This window comes from Dromaius novaehollandiae, chromosome 4 (assembly GCF_036370855.1).
Source record: "Dromaius novaehollandiae isolate bDroNov1 chromosome 4, bDroNov1.hap1, whole genome shotgun sequence".
NCBI lineage: Eukaryota > Metazoa > Chordata > Aves > Casuariiformes > Dromaiidae > Dromaius > Dromaius novaehollandiae.
In genome coordinates this window covers 26,996,103-27,008,308 of record NC_088101.1, presented here as the reverse complement: position 1 = coordinate 27,008,308, position 12,206 = coordinate 26,996,103, and the positions used below count along the sequence as shown (strand labels likewise).

At 36.6% G+C, this 12,206-nt stretch overlaps 1 protein-coding gene across 11 annotated transcripts in view; it reads right to left on the bottom strand.

Moving 5' to 3' along the window:
* BLTP1 (bridge-like lipid transfer protein family member 1) overlaps positions 1-12,206 on the bottom strand; it is a 126,717-nt gene that overhangs the window by 40,488 nt on the left and 74,023 nt on the right. For 9 of the 11 annotated variants that reach the window (XM_064510654.1, XM_064510656.1, XM_064510662.1 and 6 more), the window contains exons 44-51: positions 10,078-10,253; positions 9,332-9,507; positions 7,949-8,655; positions 6,421-6,666; positions 5,879-5,972; positions 4,183-4,233; positions 472-678; positions 86-324 (exon numbers count right to left, since the gene is read on the bottom strand). In XM_064510654.1, coding sequence (XP_064366724.1) covers positions 86-324; positions 472-678; positions 4,183-4,233; positions 5,879-5,972; positions 6,421-6,666; positions 7,949-8,655; positions 9,332-9,507; positions 10,078-10,253 — 1,896 coding nt within the window. The remainder of the gene's footprint in view (positions 1-85; positions 325-471; positions 679-4,182; positions 4,234-5,878; positions 5,973-6,420; positions 6,667-7,948; positions 8,656-9,331; positions 9,508-10,077; positions 10,254-12,206) is intronic. The other 2 variants (XM_064510657.1, XM_064510658.1) reach the window with 2 other exon arrangements.

Genomic DNA, 12,206 nt, shown 5'->3' with positions numbered 1-12,206 from the left:
CAGCATAAATCTTCAGTCCTCTTGGATTTTTTTCTAGCAAGAACAAACTAAAAGCCATGTTTTTAAAGTTTCACAGAACCATTACCTGTCATTCCGTGACTCCTCATTCTTCCCATCTTATATTCTGCCTTTAGAGAGGGCAAGAGTGCTGCTCCAATAGCTATACCATCTATCATGGCACTAAATTTAAGAACTATAGGCTTCTTTTCTAAGCCTTCTGGCAGCTGTGGAAATTCATTTGTTTCAACAGGTGTTTGATTAATACTTGTTGGAGTCTTTTCAGAGGGCAAGGGAGTTGCAACATCTTCTTTTGTAGGCTGGGTGCTATTTATCAAGACAAAGATCAGAAAATACCATTATTTTAACAGTACGTATAACTAGCTTGACTCTCCCACAAACGCTCAAAGTGGCACAAGCCCATAAACTGGTGACAATTATGGGCATTCAAAAGCACCTTACAAACAAACTTACGCAGTTGATGGTTGTCTGATGAGATCTGAAATCTGCTTGGAAAGCTGATGGGAACTACGCACCATCATGCTGTGCAATGTGGCAGGATGCTGAGGAATGTTGATGCTAATAGCTCCAACTTTGACCACAGCAGCGTTGTTTGTTTTCAGCCCCCTTTGGGCACTGTACAGAGCCTGAGATTTGGCAATGCTGCATTTCACTACAGTTCTAACAGAAAAGGAAAAAGGACTTGTTTGCACGTCTTCCAAATCAGTTAGATTTTTATGTTAAAATGCGTTTTTAAAAGTTAGCTGAATTTTCAAGTATGAAGATAAGTGATTTTGTTTATAATCAATATACACATTACTTCTGCTTTCACTTTACACACACAGACGCACTACATGCCACAAACAACTACAGTACATTTAAGAAAACTACGAGGCATGCATTGCAAAAACACAGCTGTTATATTGTATCTTGTGTAATGTGAGATCATTTGAGTTTATACACACCAGACTTCACATACAGACAAATTTTCCACACACTGAAACAATTAAGAACCTTCTATTTCAACTCTTCTTTTAGAAATAATCACGAATCATCCTTTATGTAAGATCACCTAGTAAAATCTAATTTTAGCATCCAAAAAGGCCAATGGAAGAAACAGTAACAAATATTTAGCAAGTGATAAATGGGTTAGTGAAATAATACTGATGTTTAAATGACACATACTATTCGAAAATACGAACTTCAAACTTTATTGGAATGTTAAGGAGGATATGGTTCATTAAAGTTACATAAGATGAAAATATAACTGCACAAATTAACAAGTGTTGATGCCAGAATGAAGTTTTGACACATCAAAATTCACTAAACTCCTACTAAAAAGGAGTTTCTCATTTCAGATCAATTACTAGAGGGCTACTCAATGGGAAAATACTATGTAGCCAGCAGAGAATGTTACAGCCTCAGACAGAAAGACATAGAGTTTTGAAGATGTAGTGTATTAGCTGAAATGTCCAAAAACCAAACCCCGTGAGACTGCAACATTCAACTGAAGTTCTTCAACACTAACTTCTAAGAGACATAACTAAAGTATTTTTTTTTTGTATTATGATTTAATTTGCTCTGTGGACAGTTTGGTTTCATGGTGAAAACTACATTATTCAATTAAACCTACCTCCGCAAGTAAACATAAATTTCTCCTTGAAGCCCTAACACAGGGCTCATTATCACCTTAAACACTGGCTAGCCCAAAGCATCCCAGGTCTGGGACCACCAGAAAGGCATCATCTTTCTGCTTATAACAAGGAAGTCCAGAGCACTGCAATGCAACCACATGCCTCTCAACAGTAGATCAGTTTACTGCAGCTATAGAAAACTTTCCAATTTTCACAGCTTTGCAAAAGCCGCAAGAGACCTAAAGCAGTTATTGATTAAAATGTTAGGGTAGAAGGTCAAGTAGAAATGATTTCAAAATATTTTAAGAATGCACAAAAGTGTGAAGAAGGAAAGAAATCTTAATTCGTAAGAATTTTCAGAAAAACATTATACATGTACATATTAAGAAAGGATAGGCTTACTCTACCTCTTCAAAATAAAAAGCAATTATTTCTCTGTTGCTGCGTTTGCATGTGCCCTCCTCAAATCTGCTCCCCAAAGTGCTAGTATTCTGATTCACCTGTTATGAATACATCTTCTCCATCAATAACATCTGTATTAGCTGTTTAAGCACCACAAGGACAACTTTCAACTTACGGGAAGTTGGAAGCTCTTTTCCTAACCTGTCCCAAATAGACAGTGAAGTCAATCTCTATGGGTTTTTTTTAGAAGTTAAAAACAAATATAGTTGGAGTTAAAACCAGCATTAGGTCTATAATCACATCTGAGCGTATGAATCCATACCATCTTAATGGAAAAAAAAATCTTATACCAATACTGCTGTCACAGGAGAACTGGAAGAGAAGGAATCCTACTTTGTCTGGACTTCTCAAATACTCAACAAGGCTGTGCTTCTCTGCCAAGGGATTTCCACATTTCAAGGAACTAATGCATGTCGCTGTCACTTGCCTGGTCTACCCAAAGGCTACTTCCATGACAGAATGAAATGCAGAACAACTGCAAGGCTATGCATTTACTCCGAATGGGCATTGTCCATTACATGGCTGCAGTTTGCTTACATATGGTGAGATGTCCATAACAGATCTGGTTCACTGTTTTTAAAATAATTGATCAATACTTAAGTTATATATGAGTAATGCATTCATAAGTAATTCTGTGTTCTTATTATCAATTCCATGAATAATCACTCTACAGGTAAACTTGTGAGCAAAGCTCTGTTCTACTACAGAACAGGCTACAAGGCCAACACTCAACACAACAGATATCAGGGAACGTTAGAAAGACACCAGCAGAAGGCCTGTAACAAACACAGGAATTGCCACAGATCAGAATTCGGGCAGCAGCAGATACCTAGGGCATAAAGAGAGTGATCCTTCCCCTGGTTCCAGCAATTAGGGATTTACCTTCTCAACCAGAGGCTGTACTGTATTCAAGACTCATCGGCAGATCTACCTTACGTTAATTTGTCCAGTCCTTTAACTCATTTATATTTTTGTTGACCACATCATATGGCAGTGAACTCCACTGCTCAGTGATGCGCAACACAAGGAAGTACTTCCTTTTGCTGCCTTAAAGCTGCTAGTAGGCAAAAAGAAAGAAAAAAAACCCCAAATAACTGCTTCTTATCCATCTTTGTTATATTATTTGTGATTTTACAGTCTATTGTATCTCCTTTCAGGGTCATCATTTATAAAGACATTTTGAAGTTAACCTACATTATCATGATACTGAATATGCACAAATGCTGTAACAAACAGCAACTGTATTAGGTCCTACTAAAAGATATGCGCCAGTGGCCTAAAGTAGGAAAAGAAACCCATCCAGAGAGTAGTACTTTGAAAAAAACAAAACAAAGAGCCCCACAATTTTGGGCTACCTAACTTTTCTTCTCCAAGCATTGCAGTGTCATTGCATAGCAGGGCTTCTAGGCTGCCCACTGTACCATTTCCCATCTTCAACACTACCTTAATAAGACCCTCTGGGCGTAGCATCAGGAAGCAAGCAAGCAGCTAGAAAGAAAACACTGCATCTTTTCTATGAGGAAAGATCTACATACGCCTATAGGAACCTGGGGGATACGAAAGGGTTCACCTTCATTTACAGTAAATGCACAGGCATAGTTTTAAGGAAAACATTTTAAGTCAGCATACTTGGTAATTAGGCCTAGCACTGACATAAATAAAGACAAAAGGATTAGTCCTGTTCACACTGAAAACATGACAGGTTCTACCACTCCAAGCATAGCAGTTCTTAAGTTAAAAACCAGTCTAATCTACCTATTGCTTTACATTTATCAGCATTATTTCACCTCATTAAAATAAGCACAGAAACAGATCTAAAGAACTTCAGTCAGTGAAACCATTCTGGCATTGCAGTAGTGACCGTATAGTGTAATACCTGCCCCAAAAGTTAGACTGTTAAATGAAAACATACAAGTTTTTCTTAATAGATACTAGGAGGCTACATAAGATCTTATGTAGGTAATACTAGATGTTAAACTAAAATGTATTCAAGCGACCTCTGGCTACAGTCACACACAGTAGGGAGGCAGCCATTAACTACACAACACAGAGTTATTGCAAGACTATTAAATGTAATAATATGACATACAGAAACTCTTGTTTGGCTGTGCTTGTAGGAGATGTAGGAAAATCCTCCAGTCTACAGATGAAGATTGAAGAGAAAGCAAGAGAAACAAAAACAAAGCAAATAAAGAATAAACATTCATGCAAAATTAGTTAGGTAATTACTTGTAACCCACAATATGACAGTATTTTCAAATTTAACAAGTTGAAGGGGTTGCTTTTGTCTGTTTTTTTAAGATTTATCATTATTTTCACCCTTTTATTTTGTAACCTACTCTTATATGAAAGTTCAGTAAAATTACAGCATAAAACAGAAACAGGAAGAACCTCAGCCAACTTTGGAAATAATACATGGCTGTCAGATGAGAACTTTTATTTATCCTTCTGAAATGCTTATCAGAAACAATTCAGCTGGCAATATTATTAAATCACTACATGCTTTAAGTTCTTTACAATATCTTCCAAACTAAACAGGAATTAAAAAGAAACAATTAAAAAAAAGACTCGAGTCACATTATTTAGCCCCTTTTCTACAATATCACTAATATTCTAAAACCAGATCACATACTGAGGGTTACCCAGCTAACACCAAAACCACGTGAGGGTGATCTATATTACAAAGAGTTGTAGCTTAATTGCTGTTTTGCAACTCAAATGTAAAGAAAATCAGATGGAAAAAAGAAAAAAATATGCATGCCTTCTTTAAGTCTGCGAACCTGACAAAAAAATGACAGCGTGGATGCTGAGCAAGTCATTCCAGGTGTTTGTACACAAAAAGTGTTGGGGAGTGTTTTTTTTTTTTTTTAAGTTAAATCATAATCGTATAAAGGGTGAATAGGCATTAGAACGGTAAAATAACACAAAGAACCATGCAACATGGGAGCTCAAAAAGATATCTATTAATGAAGCAATATAGATCTTAAATGGCAATAATCTGCTTCAAGAGGTCAAATATTCCTTTAAAATTCCTTGCATCAGCAGAATCTACAAGCTCCAGAAATAATTAGAAGCATAACAGAAACAATACTCACACAATATAATAAAGTTTCTGTGTGTACATCACATGGAAGAAAACTGTTTTAGAAAGTCATGGCTTGTGCTTTGGGTTTTTTTTTTTTTTTGAACAAGAGGATCTATCTCCTATGAGATAGTCAAGTCACATTCATTTACATTGGGATGCACAATCAGTTCTGAGCTTACTAATGTCTTCTAATAGAAAGAAACAGGAGTATTCACATTTATATAAACTGTATGTCTAGAACTTATGCAACTGGATGCCCTAGACTGAAGACTATTCATATGTTCATCATATTCTATAGTTCTCAGCTTACTCAATAAGTAACCACATTAACTTAAATTTATTGTTACACAATTACCGTAAATATTTATCACAAGCAGATCCTGCAAATTATCCAGACAAACAAACAAAAGTGTTTTCTTACTATAGGTGCCAGTTTGTAATTAAAAGAAGATATGCCTACTACCAAAGCCTTCCGTCAATGAGCACAATGCAATTAGATCTTTAGGAGTCAAACTTGGCCCAATTTGGCAACAGTTGCAAGGTTGCCCCTGAGCTCTGTGACTCCAGGGATTCTACCTAAAAAACACATTATCATCAAGGCCTTCTCCACACTAAGCTACATGCCTTTGCTGACATCAACGCATACCACTTCTACACACAATAACTTTTACAATTTTGAATAGTTAGGCTTCATACTTACTGGATATTCGGGGTAATCCCCTCCAGCAGGACGATATTGACACCTCCTATGTGAGCAGTGGCACATGTCTCAGTCATCTTTTGATGCAGTACATCTTTAAGGAGAAAAAAAGAAAAAGTCATTTAGAAGCACTTCATTCAGTCCAGTACTTCCAGGTAAGCCTACTGCTTTCAAAAACGTGGTAGTAACAACATAATTCGAGCACAACAGTTTTAGTAATCACATAAAGTAATACTGAATTTAAACTGTGAACAGAGGAAGAAAGCTTTCAAAAATGCAACAATAGCTTCATCTTCCGAAAGAAATTTGTGTGTCATTTTCAGAAAATCTTGCATCCTTTTAAATACCTCAGTATGCTAGTAATATTTTTTAGAAAAATACTGAAATTTGTTATACTAACCACACAAAGACATATTATACATACATATTTACGAATGAAATATATTACACAGGTACACACACTGTTATATGCCTACAAACATACATATGCATGTGGAACTGCTATTTAATTTGATTACACATAATGTTTTAACTTATCTCACCTTTCATTTTTTCTTTCAGGGTGAAACTGCCATGGATTCTCTTCAGTTCCGATTCCATCGTGAGACCACCGATATCTGCCTCAAGGTGGGTACGATTTACCATTCCTATTCCAAAGACTATTAGAGTCACATGCTGTGGCTCCGAAGTCACCAGACTGCGCTTCCTCTGCGTCTTGTTCAAGCTGCCATTATCTTGTTCATTCTCAAACACCACTCTACAAGCAGGTTCGGTTGGGCTTCGAACACCTACACAAATACAGAGGAGTTATTCAAGGCTATTTTTCAAAAAAATTCTTCAGTGTATCTGATTTCCATTTATACTTGAAACCGAGGACGACAACTTGCACATGAAGGGAAGTCTTTAAGCAAATCATTTGGGCCCCACTTTTTCAATTCTAACAGAAATGGTCAACTGAACCAAATCCAGGACACAGCAGTGACAGTAATGAGTGATGTGATTTCACTGTTATTCTTTCTTAGATATAGTCACATGTGCTTTATATAGGTATTCATAGCTATGTGATTTCATTGTTACACAGCTCTGGCAGCTTCCAATTTTCTCATTTATTTGTCTTTAATTAGAGTTTCTCGGTCTTTTCAGATCATTTCAGACCCGAAAGGTTCTTATAATTTAATTCTGGGTGAACAATTTTTCCTTTTAACCACTCAGAACATAAAAGCAATATAGTAAGAAAATTTACATTCTCCACAGATACCATAGCTGTGGATATTACATTTTGACAATGAAAGAGGTATCTCCTTCTGTTTAGCAGATCTCATTTCTGTATGACACTTTCTCAGTTTTTTATTCTTTAGTTAAAAAAAGTCCAAAGAAAAATATGTCTAACTTTAGTAACTTTACCATCCCTTGCATATTTATAGCAACCTAATAAGTTCCTCCTCAAAAAGAAGGATGCTAAGTCAGCTCTCAAATTTACTTTGCTGTGCTAAAAATGTATCACAGAGATCATTCCAATTCTAGAGATTAAGATGAAATTTTTGCCCAAACATTTGTAAGCTTTGCTGGACTTCGTGAAACTAGTGTTTCACCATTTTCGCACTCTTCCCTCAAAGCTAGGTTCCCAGGAAGAATTTCTGCTCAGTCATTCACAGCGCAGAAATGATCTCACCCCACATCACTTACATACACACTTTAACATTTTCTCAGAATGATAATATAGCATTTCCATTAGCCTCTTAAAAACAAAATACCCCCTATGGAGGAACACTCAATCTACTCTGCACACAATTAACCAGAAAAAGTTATCTGTTTAAACACAGTCCAACTTTGCCTGGGTTGCACCCAGTGCAAATGCAGATCAACAGAGCTGAACAAGAATATCAAGGAACAATTTAAAACCAATCGATCAACATGTAACTGTGCATCAAATTTGACTTTAAATTAAGGAGTGAAAGAATTAAAGCAGAGATACCATTATATTTTACAAAGCTGGCAAATCAAAGTTTTGATTTGTATCAGTTACAAGCTTCAGTACTCCAAATTACTTAGATTCATGAACTAGTTTACCTGTTGGCCCAAAAGTTTCAGAAGACTTTTCTAAAATCCCAGTTGGATCAGAAATGAGTGAATAGAAATTCAATAGCTTATACATATTTTGCCAACACTCAGCAGAAGGTTCACTTTGTTCTGACACAGTAATAGAGTCAGAGTCATCCATATGAATGGTCATGTGGTCAACTACATCTTTTGAACCCTTCCTGGATACTTTGGAAGTTCTTCTTTCTGACCTGCCCAAGGAATTCTTGTTTCGAGATTCTTTCTTATTGTTCTCATTGTTCGTTCGTTTGTTCTTGGCATTGTTCACTCTGTTACCTCCATTAAGACTTCCTCGAGAGCTTCGGCTAAAATCAGAAGAGCGGAAGTCTCTATGTTTGCGGGTTTTAAAAGTAGGTGTTGGAGAGGCTGACCCAGCTGTGTATCTGCTAAGTTTGATGTCTGTTTGCGTAGCTTTGATATCATCAATCATTGTACTGAACTGATGAATAAGACGAACCAGTGCCATATCTACATGCTGGCTTATGGATTGGCAAGAAATTGTAAAGTTACAGTGAAAGGTATTATAATAGCGTTTATTCAAGTCATGAAAAGAAAAGGCACTGGTAGAGTTCTGAGGTGTGCACATTGATTTCTCCATTACCACAGCACTAATACTAAAAGTTTCCAACATCAAAGCTGGTTTGAATTCAAGAGGAGGAAGATTGACAGCTCCTTGCCTAAGGAAAGAAAAGACACAAGTTACTACTATGTTTCTTTTTATGGCTAGCATGGAGTTCGATAATTTCTACACGATGGTACATCTGATTTTCCGAATGCAATCTTTTATTCCCTCAGGATATCATCCTTTCACTGTAGTTCTATATACTGAAAATGAACTTTTATACTACCATATTATGTGCTACTAACAAGGTAGTCACTCATTTCGGTTCTCTGTTCTAGGGAAACTGTAGTTTGGTATGCAATTTGTCCATCGTATCCTGATGCTTTGCTGAAGATACTTGCAGTGGGGGGAGGGAGGAGAAGATCCTGCATTTACAATGAAAATAACTTTTTTTTTTTTAAAAAAAACAGGTTTAATTACAAAACAGCATTTCAGAGCCGCTCAAATTTCCACTGGTGTTCCCAGCCAGCTCCTCCCTCTCCAATCTCCAACTCTGAAAAGTAGCTGAGGTTCAAATACTTAAAACTTTCCAAACCATTACATAGGAAGACAAAAATAAAGTTTTAATGGGAGGAGAAAATGAACAAGATTAAAAGGAAAAAAAGACTGCTTATTATTCTATGAAAGTACTTTAAAATTCTCTTTGATATCTGACAATAAAAAACAACAACAAAAAAAAGAATTTTTGTTCTTTAACCAATATAAATATTTTCAAATATTTAACAATATACCTTCGAGCTCGCTTGCTTTTTCTTTCCTTTGCTGTATCTGAATCAACAATATCTGCTCTGAGGCAGTCCAAAGTTCCTGAGAATGAAAGGTGCTCTCCAAAGTACATTCTGTAGCAGAGTGGCATCGCATCCTGAGACTGAATTCCCGTGTAACTTAGAAGAGGTTTGAAAACAACCTACAAAACAAAACCCACTGATTTACTTCTCACTGCCTAGATTATTCCTATATTCCTGTTTTCCTGCTCCATCATCTGTTGATCTACAGCATTTACAATACATCAGTTACATAATATAAAGTTTTAGAATTTTATTGACAGTGCTCTGAAACAGTAAAGAAGAAAAAATGCAGAAGCTTTATAGACTTTTTGAGTGAAAAGACTGACTAGACAGCATGCTCATGTTTAACGCTGAGCTTGGGAGCAAGTTTTCTGCAATATGCTGTCATCCATTCTCCCCAGGAGAAAGTATTATGGAGAACCAGATCATTTTCATAAATACCGCACAGATTCCACAAAGCTAGAAAACAACACTCTATCAATCACCACTCATAAAGTTCGCCAGAGGATGCCTCAGAGGTTTCTTGAGCCTTCCATTCTTCTGTAGGATCACACAGGACAAAAGGGTGCAACAAAATACCATTTTCATTATTGTAAAGTGTGTGTGGGGGGTTGGTTTGTTTTGTTTTTTGAAGTAATAACCAGTTTTCTCCTACAGAATTCCAAAACACATCAGCAAAAAACCCCTACCTGTGCATCTGCTAGCTGGACAGCAGGAAACCCTTGGTTACTCTCTTCTACACCTGCAATGTCATCCTGGCTGGTGCTGTGCTGCGAATGCGTGCCATCCAGAGTGTTCTGGTCACTAGACAAAACTGTGTTGAAGTCTGAAGCAGAGGGTATTGTAGGAAGGTTGGGCGCCACACCTGAAAAATAAATACCCATGGAACACTAACACCACAGCAAACCTTAGCACTAGCAACTCTGTAAGCTCAGCCAGGTTAGTTATGTAGAAACAGATGCCACTTAAACAGAAAGTCGGAGTCCTGACCAAGTCCATAACATCACAAAAAGAGCAGTTAGGATTAAGAAACAGTCTGATACTGCTGAAACAGGTAATAACTACAAACAGTCCAACTCATATTTGAAAACCACAAGAGTATTTCCTTCTTTTCGTGCTCCTTCCCAAGGCCTTTCGTCCAGGCTGCAGTCTGTGGGGTAATTCAACACATCTGTTTAAACTGAAATAGAAAATTACTTGCCTACACAATCAACAGGAAGTAAAGATTAACCACAGTTACACATACTTGCTTTTAGTTTTTAATGCGTAATGTACTTCTGTTCATTATTAGTCCCAATGCAAGACTCACTAATTAGATCTCTATTGATCACTCTCTAGCCAAATACGTTCTTCATAAAAATGATTATGAACAGCCAGTTCCCCACAGTTGCTCTGTTCATGAACAATCAGACTTGCAACACAAGGGCAGAGCAATGGTGAACCACTGGCGTCTCAAGCCTGGACACACCACCTGCCACGAGACAGAGCTGCTCTGCAAACGTACATTATGTCTGATTCTTCTGACAAGTGCTGTAAGCTCTAGTTCTGACAGCCATGACTACATATTCCCACAGAAAAGTGATTTGGATAGATCAGTCTCCAAGTTAGAATTGCTGTAATTTTAATTTCAGGAATGTTCTGAACATACTACTACACTTTCAGTAGGGAAAAAATACACCTTTCAGTTCTGCTTTTAAAGAAAGCCATAGTTCTCTCCTACAAGTTTTTGCAGAAATCACATTACAGTAGAACAGTTTACAGAAGAGCCACACTGGCTGAGCAACACACACTACACAAACACATTTGTACAACCAGACTACTTGTTCAACATTAAAAACAAACAAAAGCCAACTCTAAAGTTGTCGCCCAAAATTAACAAAATGAAGTCTGAAAGACTTAATAGAAGAAACATTCAAATTTAGCATTAATGAAAATTAAAACAAGCACATTTCAGGATTATGAATCAGAACAGACTCATGAAAGAATCATACGCAAGCTGCATTAACTTGTTACATATCTGTTGCTCTAATATACTGAAGCCTTTCACTAATCTATCTTTTCTTTTCTCCCTCCCCTTACACCAGCTGACCACTTCCCATCCCTGAAGATTAACAAAGGACATTACTCTCAAGAGTATGTTTCCTTATGTTTAGTTTCAAAAATGAACTAAGAAAGATCAAGGATTCCAATGTACACAATATTCATTATAAAAACAGTAATACCGTCAAGCAAAGGAAGAGTGAGAAATGCTGGTAAGTTTATAAAAAATATTAATTAGCTGGGGCAAGTCCACACCTGAGAGAGAAAATAAGTGTCCTAAAAATTCCCTTTTCAGCAGTTTAACAATCCTACTTCCTTTGCTTCTGAATTCCTCTATTCTTTATAGGACAAGCAGCTTGAAAATACAGAGTAACAGGGCCAGTCATAGCAATAAGATAGCAGCCTGAATAAGAATATTTGCATATTATTTATATCAAAATGTCTATAGTGTCATTTTCAAAGTCTTGCAAGTTTATGTTATGTAAATTATTTCATTCTGTGAAACACAACACCACCTCTGATGCCAGTACCATCTTCACTTCACAGATAAGTCATCTCACAAATAAAGAAACTCCTGAAATCTTCTTCAACACACAAATTAAGCAAACTTTTACACCAACTACCCAACAACAGCTTTCAGAATCAAAATATAGGTATATGCAAATTACACAGATGAAAAATAACCAGCAAAACACAAGGAATTGTGTAACTAAAAATCATTTCTTGGGCTTAACTTTGGTAGCTATATATAACATGGTTCAAAACTTAAGAAAAATTT